This window comes from Pararge aegeria, chromosome 11 (genome assembly GCF_905163445.1).
Source record: "Pararge aegeria chromosome 11, ilParAegt1.1, whole genome shotgun sequence".
In the NCBI taxonomy this organism is placed as follows: Eukaryota; Metazoa; Arthropoda; class Insecta; order Lepidoptera; family Nymphalidae; genus Pararge; species Pararge aegeria.
The window spans coordinates 5,488,330-5,512,243 of NC_053190.1; the positions used below are offsets into that span (position 1 = coordinate 5,488,330).

Consider the following 23,914-nt stretch of genomic DNA (forward strand, 5'->3'; position numbering starts at 1 on the left):
CTCGCAAACACACATCCAAACACGTTAATAAGACGCTGCATGCTTTATGTACTTGAAACTTAATCATTATTTTTATTTCTTTTTGTTTAAGTTACTTCCTTCACTCTCATTTTTGTTAAAGGCATTTACTATTTTCTACTTTTGTTTTATTGTTGCCTTAATTGCAGGAGATGGGCGTTAATTTTTGCGACACAGTATATACTACTACAACGGTTACCTCAGCACCAAGTTTATTGTTTCAATTCTGTACTTTTACCAATATTTTAAATAAATAAATAAAAATAATTGAGTAACCCCTTTTGTTTGGAAGTCGGTTAAGAATACAAGTGCGAGCAAGAAGCGTGTCATGTATAAACGTCAATTGCAGCAAACATATATCTTCATTATGTCTTGGGTACTTTTGTTTTACTGTTACTTATGTATTGCCTGTGTGAGCATCGTACGCTCATATAATAGAAAATTGTCTAATGCTTGCCAATCACGCACCCGACTTCACTGTGTCTTTAACTTGATAAATATTTTAATTTAATAAATACCCAGATTCTTCTCACTATATATTTTATAAATGATATCATCAAAGCCCACCAACCTGCATTAGAGCAGTGTTGTGAGTCTGTACTTTATAACACCCTCCCCCAAGGAGTAAAATAAAACAACTGGACCGACTCTTATACTGTATATTAACTTTTCTATAACTCAAGTTACTCATTACCATCAAATGACTCTACTACAGGTTCGGAATGCTGTTTTCAGTAGAGAAGAACACTGGCAACTCTACAGTAGCTCTTTTATTTAATAATTCGAAACAAGACCTATAAACACAATAACAACATTATCATAATATGTTATAACACTGGGCCCTTTGGTACAAGACAGGTTAAACATAACTAATTTTGTAACTTATTACACCAGGACATTCGGAACAAGTTGTTTATATAGAGCAACTTCTGCTACATCAATTTTCGGTATAAAATAATGCAAGGATATTAAAGATATACTTATCTTATGCAACATGAGGTACCACCATAGTACAAACCACTTATCACAACTCCATCACCAGTTATATACTCTTGTTCCGCTATAACAATATTTCATTAAGTGTATAGTATCATTTATAAATCTTCTATTCCCAATTTGTAACGTTCTATCACCATACTATTCTTTCCTCAATAATTTAATTTGTAATCCGTGCTAACTTTTCTTTCCCGCCAATCGATCTTGTACCACTCGTGTCACCGCCATAGATCCTACACTTTTCTTTGAGAATCTAGTAATTCTATTTTCAAATTACTATGAATATACTCCCATGAGTATATAAACTATGGATTGTTGTAATACTAGATATAATCGTCGGGTTTATCATAGATAAAGCACTGTTATTCCCTACTTCTAACACTTCTAACAAGCGTATCACCTTAGCTCCTGTACAGTAGATATTCATTAGCAAATACATAAAACAAGCTAGAAGAAGAAGAGCTAATGAGCTGTTTTTTCCAGTTGCGCTAACTAGAGATACGTTGCGCTAACCGTCATACGTAAATACTAATTATATACTACAAAATATATAATTATACATTATAAAATAGACCGCAATAGAGTATGTTTTTCCAAAGAAAATAATTGATAATTAATTAGGAATAGAACATTATTCCTCGCAATTAGTAGACTGCTACAAGGGCATAAAATAATACAATTTATTCGAATTTGAGTCGAATGGTTGATATTTGAGTCGAAGACAAAATGGGTTTTATGGCCGAGTTACATACTCTGCTTTTCACTTCGATTGCGAGGAAATTTTCTCGAGGTTCAATTCCCTGATCAGATGAAATGTTTATGTTTAATTAAACAATAAAATGGGTTTCACACAGTGAAACACTCCTTTTTAATACGATTGCGAAAATATAATATAAATAATTTAAAAACAAAATAACTCGTACTAGTATATGACGCGCCGCCTTTGTTTTTTTAGGGGATTAATTTTACGGGAAATAAGAATTCAACGCAGACAAAGTCGCCGGCATGGGCTAGTTTATGCCTATTTTAAGCACCCACTATTTATGTGACATGAGTTAAACATACTTAAATCTTGATGTTACAACATTTGTAGAATATGTATGACATAAGATGTTACTTAATAGGACAGTCGGCGAGTTAGTAAACAGGAACCACGTGCTTTATTTTATCTCACAGAACGAGTTATACCGACTTTATACTTTTTGTAGGTGCCTTTTAATGAGAGCACTGACAGTGACTTGTTTCGTTATGACATTTTTCGTGAGCTGTAATCGTCGTTAGGATCTGCACCTTCACGTTGCCCTTACCTATTAGACACGTATTATGTGCTTTTCTTACTCGTTTCTAGTACTTCACCACCTTGTTATATATGAACCTTCTAATTAAATTTGATAAGGCTTTGAGCAAGCGCGCTCAATCTTAGAGTTTATCATTCAAGTATGATTGCAAAAATAACCACACAGAGATTTTAACATGCACTTGGGTTACTGTTTACAAACAGCTACTGTTTTATAGCGCAAGAACGTGTTCCGTAATGCAGACTTTTGGCCTCAGGACATAATTTACCGTCGCTATAGGGAAGCGATAACAAAAATCCTGTCTTAGGTTTGCTTATTTTTATATTTATTTTGTCTTAGAGTGTGTGCTTATTTTACTGTCGGACTCCTGATCTACCACTATGCAAAAAATATGTTAGTCTCTTTCACTGTAAAACACAAAACAAACCGGGTTAACAAGAAGCCTTAGTGTTATTAGACTAATATATAACTATATCCGTGTGCTAAAATTCAGTTCAATGAGTAACGAACATGAATCCATCCAAACCTTCGCATTTATAATATTGGTTTATAGACCTAACAGACCTTTTAGCCTTTTACCGACTCAATACAAACTATTTTCCAAGAAAGTAAATTTCCTGAAAAGTACCAGGAAAGACCAACATAACCTTGTCGACTATAAAAATCCTTTTGATACAATATCTCATTCAAGTATCTGGGAAACCTTAAAAGCTCAAAAAGTAGAAAACAAATACATAATAGTGATCAGAAGCATATGTGTAACTAGCCAAATTTTCCTATAAATAAAGACTTAGGACAGTGACTCTGTGTGGTTTTTAGAAACTAGCTGTGAACTGCAATATATGTTAGAGACACTTTACCTACACAGCAGACGAGTGGGATTGGGGATGGACCTGTATACGATGAAATCCATAACACACAGCATCAAAAATTAGATAAAGATAGAAAATGAACCCCTAGAGTACGTGAATTAGTTTATTTATCTTGGAAAACTATCTGCGATAGCTTCAAATGTCGCAGTAACGAAATGGAAATAGAGCGTAGAGTAAAAACGTGTGGAGTAAATACTGAAGCCAAAGATAAATATTTAAAAGTAACATGCCAATAAAGCTAAAAAAGGAAACTATGGACGTGGAAATTTACTGAGAAAATTAAAAACAGAATTAGTTTGTGCCAAAAAGGAATGGGACGTAGTATGTTGAATATAAGGGAAATGCACAAGATACCACTTAAAAGGATAAGAATAAAGCAATAGACGAGGTCAAATACTAAAATTCCATAGGCCGGCCATGTAACCCGATGTATATTATAACAGGTGGGATATAAATGTCACAACATGGAACGGCCCGCCAGGCAAACGCCGAATAGAAAGATGGATCATGAGATGGGAGGATGATATTAAGAAAACCGCAGGAACAAACTGGATAAAAACAACAAAAAATAAACCATAATGGAAAGGCCTCCCCTTTATCTGAAAAGGGTTCTTGCAAATTAAATATAAAAACTAATAATAAATATATGCCTTATTAAAAGATAAATATGTTAAAATCAAAGTTTACAATACAATTGTAAACTTTGTTGTCAGTATTTTTATTTTATTTTATTATTATTATTAGTATTAGTATAAAAAAGCCAATAAAATCTGATGGTAAGTTATGATACAGCCCAAGATCTGCCTTATAAACCTTCTAAAAGGCAAGAAGACACTCTAGTGCACATAGACGATGCCGATTTACTCTTGATCCCAGGTTATAGGGAAGACGGAAGTTGAAAGGCATTCCAGATCTTTGCAGTGCGTATGAGAAACCAGGAATGTAGGCCATTATAACGTGACGAATTCGAATTTGATGATGATGCTTTCAATGGTAAAAAGGTCAAGGTTACGAAATTGAGAGTTCCTGAGCGCACACAATATATCGAAAAGGCAGGCGAACTAAAGACACTCACATTACATTTAATTTTTGATTTTGTTTATTATTTACCTCTTTGATGATTTTGTATTTCTCGATGTCCTTCAGGGGTAAATAAGCTTGTATCAATGTTAAAAATATATTTTGTTTTTTTTATATATATTATATTCTATGTTATTGTCCTTTTTTATGTATATTTTGTTATTGTTTAGTCGCGAGGATTCAGTGACGACGAAGATAATGGGGCTGGCTGAAAACCAGTGCTGCGCGTTTTAGTATGCAGCTATAATGAGCCAGCTCCTTTGTCACACATTTTTTTTATTTTTATACTTTAACAGTTTTATGACACAAATGTAACATTTTACTCAAATGTGTGACAATAAATACGATTTTTCTTTCTTTCTTTCTTTCAAACTTAGATAGGTTATGTGAAATGATTAATCAGTGTTCTTCACTTACAAAAACATTTTCTTAGTCTTTAGTTTTATAGGACTTTGGGTATTTAGAATTTTAATGATCCAGACAAATGTATATTTTGCTAGTCTCACAAATATGGTGTATTTTTCTATATGGAGAGCTATTTTTTTCTACGACATTATACACATCGCAATCTAGTCCCAAAGCAAACGAAGCTTGTGCTAGCTAATGAATATTTTTATGAATATTACACATAAATCCAACTCGGATGGGCAGCGTTCGGGAAACTTCGTGACATCTTCTCGTCCAAAATCCCTCAGTGCCTGAAGACTAAAGTCTTCGAACAGTGCGTGTTGCCAGTGATGACTTACGGATCAGAGACATGGTCGCTAACTATGGGCCTCATAAGAAGGCTCAGAGTCACTCAGCGGGCGATGGAGAGAGCTATGTTAGGAGTGTCTCTACGTGATCTAATCAGAAATGAGGAGATCCGTAGAAGAACTAGAGTTACCGACATAGCTCAGCGAGTTGCGAAGCTGAAGTGGCAATGGGCGGGGCACATAGCTCGGAGAACCGATGGACGTTGGGGTCTTAAGGTGCTGGAATGGCGACCCCGCACCGGTAAACGCAGCGTAGGTCGGCCCCAAACGAGGTGGACAGATGACATCAGGCGAGTAGCTGGGAGCCGTTGGAGGCAAGCGGCCCAGGACCGTGCATTGTGGAACTCCCTACAAAAGACCTATGTCCAGCAGTGGACGTCAATTGGTTGAGATGAAGATGATGATGATGACACATAAATACTTATAGTACACAGATAAACACCCAGACACTGAAAAATATTAATGTTCATCACTCAAACATTCTCCAGTTGTAGGAATCAAACCAGGGCCACGATTCAAAAAATGCGAATTTGCATAAAAAGTTACAAATGTTAACGCAGCGGTGTTGGTCTGAGAGACCCTCCCAGGCATGCCGAGGGTTAAAATAGTTAAAACAAACAAAAGATATAGAAATGTGCCAAACAAGCTCAACTTTAATCCAAGAGCCCCAGTTATTGACGGCGGATTCGTATAAATTGAAACGAGTTTTCCAACCGTACCCGTATTTGAAGTTTAACTGGGAATATCAAAACTGCAATGTTAAAGTATTTGTTCAAACACAACAATATTTTATAGCGCATAATACCTATTCAATAAATTGTATTCGTACTTGAAACTTTTTTTTCCTATACGGAAGTTTTATTTTCTGTTTTCATACATTTCATATACCTTTATTAGTGCATACTGTGGAAGAAGTGAACGTTTTATATATCGTAGCGATATGTATATATTGTTAAGAAAATCATCTCGTGACAATACCGCTTCGCAGCCTTGTAGCTGAAGAACTGTTCCTCAGTGGTTCGCAGTGGGACGTTGAAAAGCTGATTATGACGACTCTTTGGGCCAAGGCTTTGTCTCTCACAGGAGGGACGGTTTATGAGCATTGACCCACCATGCTGCTTCATTGAGGCTTGGTGGGCTTAGACGACTATTAGAACAAGTAATAATAACCGGGACCGACGGCTTAACGTGCTCTCCGAGGCATGGGGGTTGACGATGCCAATTGCCTAACTCCGGGCTGGTACTGAAAATTCTTTAACAGAAAATACACAATACCTTACAATTTTTATCCAACCCGGGATACAAACCCAAGACCTCGCGATCCGTTGTTGAACATGCCTACCACCAACCTAGACCAACGAGGCAGATTATGATGCCTACAGAAGGGCTATTTATCATTTTTTTTTAATAATGCATGTGTGTAAGATGTCTGATGGCAGAATCAGATCTCTGAAGGCGTTCCGGAGAAGAACCAGCCATAAATTACTATTTTGCTAGACCCAATTAAATCAGAGCAAATTATTGATTCATCGATTGAGCAATTATAAAGCGCACTTTAAGTTGGAAAGGGTAATAACAGTTTGTAAAACCCGTAACCTTTTGTTATAACAGACAGCTTATGTAATGACACTAGGTACTTAAGCTTTAGATAATAGGTTTGGTTTGGTTTAGGCCGAACGTACATAAGTATAATAGAACCAGAACACAGAAGTCATGGCCGAAGCCTCCAAGAAGACCAAACTAATCAGAGTACCCTAAACCAAAAACTTTTTTAATTTTTTATAAATTTAAAATGCATATAAAAATTTTCAGAACCGACATTATTTGAACCTGCGACTTTCTAGCAATCGCGGCCTGGGCGCTCTATCCAATTAAGCTACTACACCCACAATGCTGGTCCGATACGGGTTGGTGGTAAACACAAAACACAGTATATGCATTATCACTACATGGTGATCTCTAGCGAGCTTTATAAATATGCTAGCTACATGACGACCGACTCCTGGACTCAGAATACAGAGCAGCGACCCAGCTTTCTGAGTCCAAGGCTGTGGGTTCGATTCCCACAACTGAAAAGGTTTGTATGATGAACATGAATGTTTTTCGGTCTAGGTGCATTTATGTATATTATTCATAAAAAAATATTAATTAGTCATCTTAGTATCCATAACACATACTTTGGGGCTAGATGGTGTGTGTATGTTTGTTTATTTATATACTTACTAACGGACCCCAGCGCCACCAGTCGAGCTGATTTGTAAATCTCAACCATCCAGGGTGTCTGTAATTCATTAAAATCGGTCCAGCCGTTTAGGAGGAGTTCAGTGACATACACACGCACACAATAAATATATATATAAGACATACCTACGTACCAAAGCATACCATACTTGTAAATATTATACAATGTAAGTTACCTACTTTAATATTATATTAACACAACAAAACCGGTAGGTACCAGCAGTTATAATTTTGTTTGTTACACAACGAACTGTACAAGCGCCAATAATGTAACTTAGCACAAAAGTAACTTTCTGTCGTTTGCTTAATCTCTAGAGGAAATCAAATTACAACTTGTTGCATAGGATTACCGAGACCACTTTCCTCTCCCCATAAGCGGTTCAAATTACACGACTGTTTTAAATTTTCGCATTCCCGCTGGGCCATTGCAGTTCTAAGTGACATATTGTAAATAGTAACGTTATACGAAACATGTAGTTAGTCGGGAGGATATGCAGAAATGCCTCATTTTCAAATTAGGTTTGTTTGTGTTGCGTCTGTGCTGTGCGGGGAAAATATGCTCGCGAAATGGGAATTAAGTGAGTGCAATTTTGTTTGACGTTATTTTGCTTTATGACCGAATAACGGTAGAATTAACATTTCTCAATGTTTACATTACAGCGGTATTCGATTATCAAATGGAGGGTTTATATTTTTTTCTGATAATTTGTTTCATAATATTGACACCCTGTGATAAACGTCAGAAAAAACTATTGTCAATGAGCCAAATTCTTGGTTGTTAGCTAAGAATTACGAATAGTTAGAATTTTCAAGTTTAATTAATAATGTGTTGCCTAGCAACCGATGACAGGCATAATAAATCAATATTAATCTGTTTCCGACAGACAAATTTAAAATGGTGTTATTAATTTATGATTACTGAGCAGCGAACGAAGTCTTTCGCTGTTATGAATTAAAATCAAATACCTAAATTAACTCTACTTTGCTCAAATATAATACACCTCATACCTATTAAAATCGAATATTTTATGATTGTGTTTTTTTTTTTGGTTTATTTGAATTTATAGTGTAATGATGTTAAATGAAATAGTATGACAAAGATAATGCAGTAAAATAGCCGTAGGGTCACAATAATATATGCAGCGAAATAAATAAAAAATGAAGAGCATGCCTGATACACTTACGACGTTTATATCAAGCAAAACCAGTTTTAAATACGTAGGTATTTAAGCAGATTAATACAATACGTCTTGTGCAGTAGTACAACATATTTGTGAAAGGGATTCGGGTAAAAAGTTTATGTACCTTATATTTATTATAAAGTGTAGGAATGAAGTCGATATAAATTAAAATATTATAAGTTTAGCAACATTTTAAAGACAGAAAGGTCTGATGTCTTTAATTTGATTTTGTTTATATTTATATTATCCGAACTTGGATTTACTACTTGATATATTTTGTTATGTAATATATATTTATGTATCTAAATACATATATTGACGGCCGACTGGTCTGGGTGTTTATATGTATTTTCTAAGTATTTATTTATATATAATTCCTAAAAATATTCATCAGTCATCTTAGTACCCATAACACAAGCTACGCTTACTTTGGGGCTAGGTGGCGATGTCGCGTCTGGCGATTGTCTTAGTATATTTATTTATTAAAAAAAAAAAAAAATATATGTACCTATGTTTACTCAAACTAAGGATTTGACCTCACACCTCACTGGCTATCTAACCTAATTGTGTGATATGAAGATTTTGAATTAAGTTAATAATTATATAATATTAATTTTGATACAATAATATTATAATTGACTTATTATATATATATATTTACTTTATTGTTATTTAATCGGAAATTAGGCATATATGGCACGTAATTGATTGAAAGAATATATAACTAAAAAAATATTTAAGCAGTCCGCCATATTGAATTAAGTGTAACATTAGTCATTTTAAACATACACAATTACTCGTATGTGAATCAATGCGTACCAAAAGAGTGATCTGCGTGGTGTACAACTCTGGATCACTCTTTCATTACAACTGAAATTCTGCATTCCTTTTGCATACGACTGAAATTGGTATAAAGGAAGCAAAAACGTTGGAATACTCAAAGAGCCGTATTTCGCTGTCGAGATGACCCAATATGTGGGAAAAGTTACAAAATATCGGAGTTTTTTGGTAATATTTTTAAACTTTTATTTATTGTCTTTGTGAAAAAATATCACAAAGTCAATAATTGGGAATAAAGTAAAAGTAAACTGTTAATTTTGAATTTTTAAATTGATCCGTCTTTTACGAGCAATATTTTTCGAAGACAACTGAAATTCTGCAATCCTTTTGCTTACGACTAAAATTGGTATCATCATCATCATCATCATCATATCAACCCATTACCGGTCCACTGCAGAGCACGGGTATCCCACACATGAGAAGGGTTTAGGCCGTAGTCCACCACGCTGGTCCACTGCGGATTGGTCGCTTTAGTGAAATTAAAATAGAACTTGGAGGCATGCAGGTTTCTTCACGGATTTTTTCCTTCACCGTTAAATGAACTGCAAAAATTTTAATTTAAAAAACGCACGTAATTTAGACAAATTGGTGGTGAATGCGCGCGTGGGATTCGAATTCAGCCCCCCGAAAATGAGGCCGAAGTTCCTATCACACTCAAAATTTGTATAAAGGAAGCAAAACGTTGGTATACTCAAAGGACCGTATTTCGCAGTCGAGACGACCCACTACAAATTTTATTAAATCGGATTTTTTCGTCATATTTTCGACGGAAATGTTTTAAATCGAATAAATATGACAAATTTGCAATACTTTCGTGCCGTTTTATTTAGACTGCTGATCCTTCTGGGCCTTTTGATCGGAGTGCTGTATGGTCTGCACATCCTAGCACAGGACTACCAAGCAATCACCGCGCCGAAACTACTGCGATTGCTATTCAAGAGGGATCTAAGTACAATCACGAATTACGTAAGTAAAGGCATTTTATTTAAATAGTGCAAAAGACACTAAACTTATACATTCTGCTAATCTTCATCTTGCCTTTATCCCACGAAATGGACGGCATAACATGTATTCTACAAACTTAAACAGATAGACAGTCTTGTTGTTTTTGTTTCAACAATAATAAAAGACTTAAAAAAATAGAGGAGGTTCCGAATTCGACTGTGTGTTGTTTTCTTTGTACATTTGTTACTCTATTACTCCGCCATTTATAAACCAATTTTGAAGATTCTTTATTTGTTTGGTAACTTATACTTCACAGGTGGTTCTATTTTAAATTGGTGAAGATTTGTTAAAGACATCTTGGAGAAATCAAACAACTCATCAAATATTATAGGCACACCTATGGTGATTTGAGTATTCTTTAATGTATCTTGAGCATTTTCTTTCAAAAAGTACTATTTAGCCACGTCAAACTGATGTTCAAAACCAAGGATTGCCACCGAAACTATACAAAAATAACTATTATACGAATTTCGCTTCGATTATGGTACATAGTAGGTATATTAAAATATAATTATAGTAATTTATGCTCGTCACTATAAAGGAGCTGATGGTGAAGTGAGGAACTCTGGAAAAACTACTCAACTATTAACTTGGCTTTGGAAGAAGCAATATTGATATTTCAAAATTTAAACAACTTATATTTAGTAATTGTCTACTTAATAGATATTATTTTTTTTTCTATCCCAAAATTTAAAAAAAAATGTAAGACAAACCTACTCAAAATTCTCTGTAAAGCTAACTTAATTTTTTTTTTCTTTTGAGTAACGAATTGTGTAAAGCAGAAAATCTATTTAGTCAGGAATATTCTCAAGAATAAAAAAAAACATTCGCTGTCAAAAATCACATAGATTATTAATAGTTCTTTCAACATTGTCTGTGTTTACTCTTACTTACATAAAACTTCCTTGTTGGTCTACTAGTTGGCAATTATGAATCGCGAGGGCCTCGCTTCCATTTCCGGCAAGGGCAAATCATTAAAAAATATAAAATCTTTATTGTCATAAAGTTCAGCCTTTTTTGTTTTCCAACTGGTCTTCACTGTGGGTGGACTGCTTTGTGGAGGATTTTTGACTTTGCTCAGTATTAATATGGGGGAATTTGTTCCGAAATGAAATGAAATGAAATGAAATTATTCGCTGAATATGAGCTTACATAGGGTCTTATAATATAAAATTCCACTATATTCTACTATTAAGCATGCGAAATGTAAAATGCACAACAAGAACAATCAATACACATGTCATGTCTGTCTGTAATTTTGTTGAGCAAGCATTGAAAAGTTATTTATTAAATTCGATAATGTTCTCAGAAGCCTTCACCTATTTTCTGTTGCCCTAGTTATGCTTGATCTCCTTTGACGACCAACCTGATGTTAACTGAAAAATTATCGCCTATTAAAGTAACAAATCGCAGGGCATGCAAGGAAAACTCAAACAGTGTTTATCATCCTAAGGCGTAGCTTCGTTTGAATGTAATTACATCGGAAACCACGCCCTTAAGGCCGGAAAATAACAATGTTACTTGGCGTCAGAAATAGGTATAGCGGTAGCAGTGCTTCTACAAGGCTAAATTTTATTTTACAGAAGGCTACAGTAAGATGGAGGAAAATATTGCAATATGATGCAATACAATGCGCGCGACTGCTCTATTGTGATCTCGGAGCACATTTGCCGGACAATGAATTCCGACGAGGTTTCACGTACATGCTCGCGTAAGTATTGTGAAAAGGTACATCCAATTATTTATAGCATCGCGCTCCACCGGGAAAACTATTCTTTTTATTCATTTACTTCGTCCTTTAGAGATGTTATACAACTTAACATTAAACTAGAGTGCAATTTGTTTTTTTTATCTTAGTTAAGATATAACTAGGAATTTGTTTTTTTAACTTAAAATTTTGTAATTCTGTTTCAAGTTATATCTTAACTAAAATAAATAAAATTTGTTTTTTTATCTTAGTTAAGATATAACTTGAAACAGAATTACACACAAACTACCCCTGCCCTGTTTAATCTCTTTCGGTCATTATAAGGTCAGATAAACAATAAAAATAATTTAATCGTCAAAAAACGCCACTTCAAAGTTACATCGTCCATTTAATAATTACCTGTCAGGAAAGCATTATTTCAACCGCCGAACATTATATTTAATATTTTCCATATCCTAATAATAACTATTGATCGCTCTGCGTAGAAGAGTGTGACTTAAAGCGGTAAACCTCCACAATGCTCTAATGTGGATTAGCAGGCTCTGATGATAACTACCACATGTTTCTTAACGTGCTCTCTGAGGCGCATGAGTGGATAACACTACAGTCCTAGGTCTGGACTGATCCTAAGAAATTATCTTATCATTCATTATCTGTAAAACCGTGTATCCAACAACGCGTGGCTCGAACCAAACTTTGTGACAGAACCTCGTGGTTTGTAGCTGAATATGATAATTACACTACAGGATGGTTTTTGTTGCACTAGATAAACAAAGCAACTGCTGCTGCATGTCTCGATTAACAGGACGTCAAAATTAACGGGTTGCTCGGCACCATCCGTGTCATGCGCATAGTTACATCACAAGTTTTCGCAAGTGCAAAGAATAGTAGATAGTGAGTCCCTGTTAATTCAATGTTAAAATGATTTTTTTTTATTATTTTATGCTATACTGTAGCGTATGCTATATTGTAGACGGACCAACCAGATGGCCCACAAGATGTTAAAGTGGAAAACCGTCTTCTATAAATAGAGAAACGCAGTTTCGCAGTGAATGTGAGGGGCACGTCCTGCATAGTGCAATACAATCTTAAGGCGTAGGTTTTCAACCTCATATGCCTGTAATTACAGTGGCAACCACGCCCACAGAGCGGACCACAGCAAGGCTGTTTGGCGAAAGCAATGCTCTTTTGCGTCAGAAATAAGCATTGCGGTAGAAGTTAGAACTTTCCCAGACGTGCTCTGCCACGAAAAGCTAAAACTGTGATGTGATAAGAAATTCTTCATTAGAATTAATTTCGTAAGATTTGTTGTTTGAAACTTCCACCATCATCCCTATGTAATTAGAGAAAGTTCGCTTAAATAATAATACGTGATGACCCCACTTGGACCTTACTTGAGACAGCCCGGGCATACTTCAATTAGTTTATAATACGGTAAGGTACACCTTCATTCTACAGGAGTCTAATAATTATTGTAGCACTGGCTATGCCGCGCGTTTCATCTATCTTAACTTTTATATTTTATCGTTGTATGGCGACATTATTTTGTCTATTATTTACTCTTTTAAAATTGTGGGATTGAGTATACGCTTTTATAATATGATTCCTAAGGTGATTTTGGACCTGCCAATGCACAAGTTTAAAGAATTTGTTAAAACACATTTATTACAGCGAGGTTACTATACAATTGATGAATTTTTTAATGACAAGGTTGCTTGAAAGCATCCGGCTCCGCTTTCAGCTCTCACAAGATAGAAAAATGAATGTTAAAATGCAAAATGTAAATTGTTGATGTTGGAAAAGAGCAACTGCTGAGTTTCTTGCCGGCTTCTTCTCAGTAGAATCTGCCTTCCGAACCGGTGGTAGAATCACTACAAACAGACAGACTTGACGTTTCAAAAGTGCTTATATTAGGCCTACTTGAAATAAATGAATTTTGAATTTGAATTTTTGAATTTTAAAAAGTGGTTAAGACAGCGGCCTCCCATTCGGGGAACCGAGTTTGATTCCCGCCACGCACCTCCGAACGTTTTGAATTTATGTGCGTTTCAAGCAATTCAATGTCAATTTGTCTAACGGTTGATAACAATCGTGTGGAAACATGCATGCCTGAGAGCTCTTCATAACGTTTTTGAGGTCGTGTGAAGTCTTCCCATACAAACTTGAACCACTTGGACAGCACAGAGGAAGACGGTCTAAGCCCTTCTCACTCTCAGAGGAGACCCTTGGTTGCCCCGTATTAGGTCGGTCATTGTTGGTAATAGGTTTTTTTAATAAGACTGGTAGTTCCTATGAAAACGCGTTTAAATTTTCACCATTTCAGTCAGTCCAGACTGACAGACAATCGAAAGCCCTAAAGGCTGAGCGTAGACTTTTGAGATCTTGCGAGAACCTTTGAACATCCTATATGCATTTAGAAAGGTTTTTTTTAATACTACCTTTTAAGAGGTTAAACATGGCATTAGTTTGCATGAAATGTTTTCAGGTTATATCTAATTGGGTTTTTGGGCTTTTGTAAGCAATAAGAAACTCGTGTTTCACAATTTGTAAAACAATATGCATAAACGGGTGAAGTAGGGAAAAAAACATATAAATGAGTAGGAATAATTTATTTGCCAGTATGTTTATGCATAAGGGATGGTTATTTGTTCATAGATAGGCCGTGGCATTTAAGGCAGTTAGTAGTGTGCAAAGCATTATAATATAACGATATAAAGTTTACAAGGGCAACACCCATCACCGCGGGACTATTTCTTAATCTCACGACGTATCGGAAATTCTAAGCAAACTATCAACTGTTTATATGCAATAGCTTTCTCGCATGTTTTATAAAAATATAAAAAAGTACTTTTCCATTATTGTTTTTTTTTCTTATAAGGTATACTTAAACGGTCAACATAAATCTAAAGCAGGAGGAATTCTATTTATAGTTAACTGTATCACGGGCAATCACACAAAAATATCTTAAAATAGTAGGTAAGTATTAAAATTGTTATTTAATTAAATCACCTGCTCTCAAAGTCATGTCTTAAATATTGATTGTTTGGTATTTAATAATGCATAATCTTAATATCATTTAATTTAACTGAACAAATGATACCTACTAATAATTATAATTCCAAAACCGAGTATAAGAGCTAATTGCTATTCTCCACCAATATTCAATCAACCAAAAAAGAACATTAATTAACTTTACTTATTCAAAGATAATAAAAGGGCGTTGTTAATTTTATTGGGCTCCATTCTTATCGCGCCACTTATCAAGTTTACAACCCGAATACCTACCAGAAGTTATTCATTGACCGGTAGCCGAGTCTCTGAGGAAAGAGACTCAAGTTTGTATTAAATCGCAACGATATTTTTACGAAAATACCCACATACATCACGTGTCATATAAACTCGCAGTCGAATGTTATAATGATTAGTTGTCTTAACTATTTAATAAAATAAATATGAATTATTATTAAATTCGTAAAAATGCAAATGAATTTTACAAAGAAGAAATACTGTTTTCTCCAAACCAGAGTTTGAGCTTTTGTTTTATATATACCCGTACCACAGAGGAGAAACGGAACAGAGTCAAAGCTTCTAAGAAGCGAGCAAAATTTATACCTATTTTGGTAGGGTTAGCACAGGAGGATACAATTTAATAAACAATAGTTATTTTTTCAACGAGAGTAGTTTAAATCCCGAGCTAGAAGAAGAGTAGAAGGATTTGAGCTAGGAAGAATTAGGTAAATTAGAATCCTGAGTCTAGTGAGGCATTCCAATGTGGTGAATGTGGTGTCAATTGTTTATAGCAACGATAATATCTATCAAACAAATAAAATTAATTTTTTTTTTTTGAAAAATGCAACCATTCCATCATTATTTTCTTACGACGTTGTCCACGTTCAACTATCGTCAGTAAGCCGACTTTACAGACGACCAATTTTTTTTTTTAAACATTAAAGTATTTTTACATTTGGGATAGCTAAAAAATGATGTGTTTTTATTCTTTCTATTATTGTACATATACACTGTTCAGTAAACCATATTTACACTTTTATATGAAAATAATAGTGTACTATATATAATATATATAATAGTGTAATTTAATAATAGTGTTGAAATGTAATTCTATAATAGAATTACATTTCAACACTATTATTAAATTATTATCATTAACATTAAATTAAATGATAACACGACGCGCGACGTGTACTGCAGCCCCTGAGCTTGAGCACAGGCCGAGCCGGTATAAACCGATTCGTACGCGACGTAGCGCCTGTGCTCACGCACATACGCGCCTCAAGCTTGTAGTAGTGTACCTATCGTAGCGCGCTTGTATGAAGCTTTGCCTCTGTTCCGTTTTTCCTCTATGCCCGTACATCAGAAAGTACGTTTAGCCTTCGGTTTAAGCTAATGTCACTCACATAATATTGATGATAATCGTTAAAGCCCAACAAGTAGTATTAGAGCAGCTTGGAAGATCTTAATTCTTAATTCTCAATAGCTCCTATTTATGAGAGAAAAGACTATCCTCAAACCATTTATATACCAGTGTCCAGTAATGGATTGCATAGTAGTAGGTATGTCTTGGACAGAAAATCGGAAATGCCTTGGTCTAAACCTTCTCTCAGACTGAAGCCAATTCCAAAATTATAATAACTTCAAAACTAAAATTAAACGTACGAATTGGCTCTGAAATATACTTGATGTTTATCTAATACTTGATTAATTGTTATGTCTGTTTTTATTACGTACGTTCTTCCTTTCAGCCTAGTAAATATAGACTTGAATTAATGAAAACCAACACAAAACCAATTTGTACGTTGAATTATACTTTTATAGTTCACTGATGACGCCACCAGTATAAATATGACAGCCTTAATATACAAAACACTATGCATTTATTTGTATTGATGCCATTATATATAAATATATATTTTTTAATTAATAAGGTTATACGTGACCTCTATTCAAACACAATTATCTGATTAAAGCTCGTAATGATCACGACGCATAATCTCGGCCAGGGTCGTAAGAATGCTAATGATGCCTCATCGACAATGGAATTTTAGAGAAATGTTTGTAATTTAATTTGCTCGCCGTCTGCTGCAGAGAAAATCGATATGAGGTGCAAAAGCAATAAAGTCAAGCTCAAATATTTTCGAACTCCAATATTAAAGACCAACTTCGGCATCAGATATCAACATCAAAAATGTTTTGTATCAGTTACATCAGTGTAAGACAAGTTTGCAATAATTTACCACCGCGACTAAAATCACTTTGCTGAAATAATTTACGATGAATTCTCAAATTATGACGATTTTCCAGTAGAGATAAAAAAACTAAAGACAATATTATTTATTTATAGAAAATATACATTTTTAAATAAACATTATTTCTATTACGGCGTAACGAAAACCCAATCGGCTTTATCCGTACACCTGTATTCATCCTTCAGCGCTTAGAATTATGAGTAGGTAAGTACTTATAAAGCTACATACAAAATATTATGTATGAGTGAGGGTAGTTCTAAAAAAATATTGCGTTTCATCTAGTATTATTCATAATACCGCACTTCATCGTTTGTGTAAACTTTACACTGGATATATTTTATTATATTTTTTAGTTTAAGGTAAGCTGTTCAGCAAAGACGACACCAGACAATCAAAGGTCTGCCTGCCGTGGAGATTTTCACTTTGGGCAATAATGACTTTAGCGTTTGACACACTGCGAGTTGTTACCTATTGGAAGTTTAATGTGTTTTTGGAGATTTATATCGAAAAAGTAAATGATAAGTATAGATTAATTATTGCGTTGGCTTAGTTGTTATTAGCATTATATTATTACCAGCGGCAAACTATTCCTAACAACATAGCGAATAAATCTTGATCAGTGTACCTACTCGAAACATTTTTTTTTTGACGAAAAAAACCGACTTTTTTATACAACTAAAACGCAAGAAATAAATATTTTCTACAATATTTTTAAGTCGGTGCCAAGTAAAATATAGTAACTACTGGTACTTTCCTTGCTTTTTAAGTAAGTCGGTTAATAAAAGAGCTCGTTACGATACCCCGTTTGGACAACTTGTGTATAATTTTTAAAATTACTTCTATTATTTTTAGTTCAGACTTTTATTACTTATAAATGAGTACGAATTGTGACAGCGCAAAGTAGCAGACAATGCAGGTTAAATTTTAACCGACTTGAAAAGAAAATAACCTGGGAGCTCTTACTTAAATTCACAGCGCTCGTCGTGGCTGGGGTCAACAAAGCAAGTTATTAACAAAAAAACATTACTTAAATAAAAAAAAATTAAATTCATTTTTTTTAGTCGGTTGAAAATATTCATAATGAAGATCCCATATCGAATTTGTAAGCTGAGATTCTACGAACAACGTAAGTCTGGCAATTTGTAAACGAACAGCCGCAAATTTTAAGGTTTTTGCACGCCTCATAAGCGAAGCGTCAAGGTGGGTATTTTTTTTTAATGCATATAGTCGTGCGCTTGACTGCAATCACACCTGATGGTAAGTGATGATGCAGCCTAACGTGGAGCGCGCTTGTCTAGTAGATACCTGTTCACTCTTGATTTATAGGTACTCATATTGTAGGTTCTTGGGAAAATAGAAGGGCATTCCAGATCTTTGCCGTGCGAAATTTACTCATGCATTAATTAATATTCTTTTATAAAAACTAGCTAATGTCTACGAAGTGCATAAAATTTCAACATAAAGAATCTCATAGGAACTCTTTAGATTCTCGAGATCATAAGTGTACCATGTCTTACTTCAAAATGTAATCTGTCTCCTATTTAGTGATTCAGTAGTAAATTCAAAATTCATTTATTTCAAGTAGGCCTAATATAAGCACTTTTGAAACGTCAAGTCTGTCAAGTCTGTCTGTGTGTAGTGACCTTACCACCGGTTCGGAAGGCACATTCTACCGAGAAGAAGCAGGCAAGAAACTCAGCAGTTAGTCTTTTCCAACAAAGTAAAAAGTAAAAAAAGGTAACAACCAATTAAATTATAAATATAATATATCAGAACATTTCGCATTATAATACTATGTACCAAATAATTAAATTCTAGGTTCTTTATAAATTATAATTATCTATATCAGGCAATATCACTTTTTACTCATGAATAGAAAGCGTGCGCTTGGCATTTGCTATTAACAAGAGCTTAATAAAACCTTTGACGCTTTTTTCGATAAAGCTTTGACGGCCGATTGGCGCAGTGGGCAGCGACCCTGTTTTCTGAGTCCAAGGCTGTGGGTTCGATTTCTACAACTGGCAAGTGTTTGTGTGATGAACCTGAATGTTTTTCAAATGTTTTTCTGGTTTGTCCGGTTGTACATCTGAATATTATAAGTATTTATAAATATTATACATAATTATATTCATCAGTTAACTTAGCACCCAAGCTAGACGGCGATATGTGTATTATATTTATAATATCGTAGTATAATTGAATTTTAAATATATCACTTACTCAACGGTGAAGAAAATCTGCACGCCCGAGAATACCCCATAGTGTTCTCAAAGTTGCGGGAATCGAACCCTGTGGGTTTTAGACTCAGAAAACAGGGTCACTGCCCACTGCGCTCATAGGCCGTTTGCACATAAATAGTAGGTATTTACCTAAATACTCTAAGAAAAACGCAAAGTTGTCCTTATGTAAATACCGGTTCACATCGCACTTTCTATGTTACATCACTATAAGTGCTACCTGGACCAAGACATACACAAATAAGTGGTCTTCGCAGATGTACCCGAGAGGCCAAGACACAATATAATTACTATCCTTAGATTTTATTTAGTTTTAAATCGTTTATTTTAGGTTATATTTATTAAACAATTATGTTATCAGATTAAAAGGGTTTATCCTTAGCGCATAACTCATTTCCACATTAATGAGTAAGGGTCAGCGGTAGTGAATTGCTATGATATAGGTAATAAATACTATTATAGTTGGACTTTTAATTAGATACGGTACAGTTGACGTTGACGTTGATTTAAGGTATTTAAAATGTCACTTCATTTAACGGTTTAGAGGAAAGTAAGAAGAAAGAAAATGCGTTTTCTGAAGACTACCTCCTAGGTATTCTTCAGAAAACGCATTTTCCTATTACCTTCCAGGGTGGTTATAGCAATCATTTTTTACGTAGGATCAAAGTTCAATCTGCACATGTCACTATCATTTTTTTCTTGAAAAGCATAATAAATTACAAAATCTGACCCTCTAAAATAACATACACATTTTTTTTACCGCAATGTTCAGAGGACTCAAAGACAAATATGAAAAAAAAGATACCGTCAAAGAAACAAAGAAAAACCTATAAGTAATCTATCTAAAAATGATCATACCAAAAATAATTGAATCGGCTGAGTTTTGGATGAGAAAGCAGGGAATTCGAAACGTCGATCTCGTTAATTTTTATGGGTAAATTAGGTCTGAGCTATATCTGTCCCTATCGCACCCTGGAAGACAGGCTAACCGCGACGACAGTGGTTTTTTAATTTTCATCAAATTTGTACGCGCTATACCATCAACTTAAAGAAAAACATTGTGAGGAAACCTGCATGCCTTAGAGTTCTCCATTACGATTATAAACCTGAACTAACCTAAATCTTAGTCTAAACCTCATTCAGTGAGGAGACTCGTGCTCTGTAGTGGGCAGGTAATTAATTAAATAGTTAAATATATTACGACAATACACACATCGCCATCTAGTTCCCAAAGTAAGCAGCGCTTGTGTTATGGGTACTAAGATAACTGATGAATAATTTTATGAATAATATACAAAAATACTTATCATATAGATATAAACACCCAGACACTGAAAAACAAATGTTCATCACAAAAACATTTTCCAGTTGTGGGAATCGAACCCACGGCCTTGGACTCAGGAAGCAGGGTCGCTGCCCACTGCGCCACTCGGCCGTCAAATAGTAGGCCGTAATGGGTTGATTTTGGTAAAAGATGACGTTTTAAAATTTAAATCTGTAAAATAAAGTGAAGAACCTATTCTCAATAATGATGTAATGCATTTTACAAAAGTGATAACTAATTTAATAGGTATCATCATAATTATATTTTTCCACACATTATAAAAATACCGCAGTAATAATATGAAAACATCAGCTTATTTACTTAATCAAATTTTATTGTACACTTTCCTTACCAGGTTAGTACTGAGAACGTCATCATCTTCATTATTGGCACTACTTAACCTTTTTGGCCCTGAGCCTGCTCCAGTCGATTTCTTCAAGTATCTTTGTTTGTGCCCGTGTCAGAAATTTGCTTACGTCTGTTTTTCAGTCTTAATCTAACCCAAATGTCTAGTGTAAAGCTTATTTTGTTTTAAATCAGTCCGGTTTTAAATCTTCCTTTGTATTAACAATAGCTAACAGTTTTAGTTTGAACCCAGAATCGAACGCAGGTCCTCTTAATTCGTAGTCGAACGAATTACGTGGTCGACTGATAAGAAATTTGTTAGAGAAATTAAACAAGTCATGTTTGCGTATAATTGTGCCAAGAATTCTGGCTGCATTGCCTTGCACGAATTTTCACTTGAATTAACCTTTGTTGGTATTACTTTCAGGGTAGATACCAAAAAGGAGGATAAAGCTGCACTGGAGGAATTCAAGACGGCGTACTTTCATGGGAGAGCGCTCCACGATAATCCTGAGCTATGCAGTGAGGAATATCCGACTTGCCCGTTTAAAGCGGCGCTGTTATTCGACTTGCTGCACTATTTGTTGCATAGAAAGCTTTGAAGATAAACGACTCTTAGTCACACGAGCGTGTTGCTCATCTGACTCACGAGTACTTTATCAACATTATTAATAGCACCAGGATTTCTTTCATAGCTTAACAATTTATAATTACAGTTTTATATTACATACCTTCATAGCCTCAAAATAATGAATATAATTCTGATTCAAAAGCGTCAATAGTGCTAATTTGCTAGCGAAGCCGATAATAGCCGGAATGTGATATTTTAATCAATTTTGATGACAACCGTGACTGTGGCCAACATGTAAAAATGCCTCCTGGCCTTGACTTAGGGTTAGGTTGGGTATTTGGGAATTATTGGATTAGGTTTAATTAGGGTTAAGTCAGTATTAGGGTATCGGAATAAGGTTTTTACGCACCCATTAGCGTGAATGATACCCACGTCTGGATGAAATATGGACCCCGTTTTCGCCAGTGAAGATGTGCAGATATTGTATATTCTTTTTTATTGGGGTATCAACAGGCTGCGGATTAATAATTATAAAACTAAAGATACAAACTTTCTTTATGCATTGTTCTAGTATAGGTTTTCACTTATTAGGTTATATTTATTATAGTGGGATAAACATATTTGCCAGTTCTTGGAACCGGCCCACCAAGCCAGCATAGTGAAATTTGTTTAATCTAACTTATACATTGGTAAGATCGCAAAGCAACGCACTGCTGACTTGTTAAAAACTTAGTAAAACTATTTAAAACTATTAAAAGACCTAGCTTAGCTCTAGACGAAAGATATATTGCTGGCTCTCGCTGAAAATCTATATTAAGGCTGAGTTTTAAACGAAGCAAAATGGAGCGAAATTGTGCAGGAATAAATAAAATCTACAAATCTGAACGGTATAAATCATTTTACCGCTAAGTTTTTATTCTAAGCAACAATATCATCTAATCAAAAAAATTAAAATTCATCATTTCTACCCAATACCGGTCCATTACAGGGCAAGTGTCTTCTCCCATAACGGGAAAAGTTTAGGCCGTATTCCACCACGCTGACCCATTGTGGATTGGTGGAGTCAACGAGAATGAGAAATTATGGAGAATTCTTACACATGCAGGTTTCCTGACGATGTTTTCGTTCAAGAGGTGTGTGCTTGGCCTCCCGGAAGTGCAGCCGAAGTCCAAACCTAATTTCACCCATGACCAAAATTTTATAAAGTGGTACAAAATTACCACTTTATAATTTTGTCGTTATATGCTAACAGTAACTATATTTGGAAGATTTTTCGAAATAAGGTCAAAAAACCGCTTGAATTTACTTCCCTTTTTCTAAATTTTAGGCATAAATTCATTATTGTGTTAAGTTGAGTTGAAATTAAACTTTTTGCTAAACGACGAAGTCGCATTTATGTAGTATCTTTGTTATTTATCGATAACCTAACCGATGAGTATACAAGCACTGCGTCGGACCATGTCGCTGCCCCTGTGTGGCTTTACCTTGGGTGCCTATGAAAATCAGCAGTAGGTTTTACGGTACTGTCATGTATTGCAGCACAGACAGAGACAAATTTGAGGTGACAGTTTTAATTATTTTAAGTGTTTTTTTTAAACAGTTATTATTCTATTGATTTTGTATGTTTCTTTATGAATTATCGTTGTCAATAAAAATATTATAATAATAATATTACAATAAAAATAATCATTTTCTCTTAATAATAAGCACAATACATTTTTTTCCTATTCTAGCTACCACGGAAACTAAATAATAAACCATACATTTAGCCTAATAGTTCTGATACTCAACATCCACCTCAATCTCTCGTAGGCTACTTTTCAGAAGTTAAACTTCTGCCGTGTGTGAATAAATTGCACGGGATTTTTTTAGATGGCGCAGTTCACAATTATCACCAGCATATTAATGTCCTATAACAGCTGGTATCAAAATTCCAAATTCAAAATTCAATTCAGTAGTAATAACCGCTCAAGTTGATAACGGGGTGTACACCAAAAAAATTCAGATACCTGGCTGAGAATTCGTACGGAAAAACTCCACGACCTTACAATTGTTAGCCTAAGGTTTTTTTTTACAGTACTAATTGACGGGTCAAACTGATAGCCCAGTGGATGATAAAAGGAAAGTTGCATATGAACAGACCAACACTTCGCTGTGCCGCACAAACATTCGCCCTGAT

General features: G+C 34.8%; 1 protein-coding gene across 1 annotated transcript; it reads left to right on the forward strand.

The window, feature by feature from the left end:
* The first annotated feature begins 7,785 nt into the window (after window positions 1-7,785).
* Window positions 7,786-22,794, forward strand: LOC120627553. The gene is made up of 4 exons (XM_039895557.1): window positions 7,786-7,838; window positions 10,112-10,247; window positions 11,870-11,997; window positions 21,592-22,794. Exons 1-4 carry the CDS (start codon window positions 7,828-7,830, stop codon window positions 21,764-21,766), a joined length of 450 nt encoding a protein of 149 aa, XP_039751491.1. The 5' UTR covers window positions 7,786-7,827; the 3' UTR covers window positions 21,767-22,794.
* The last annotated feature ends 1,120 nt before the right edge of the window (window positions 22,795-23,914 follow it).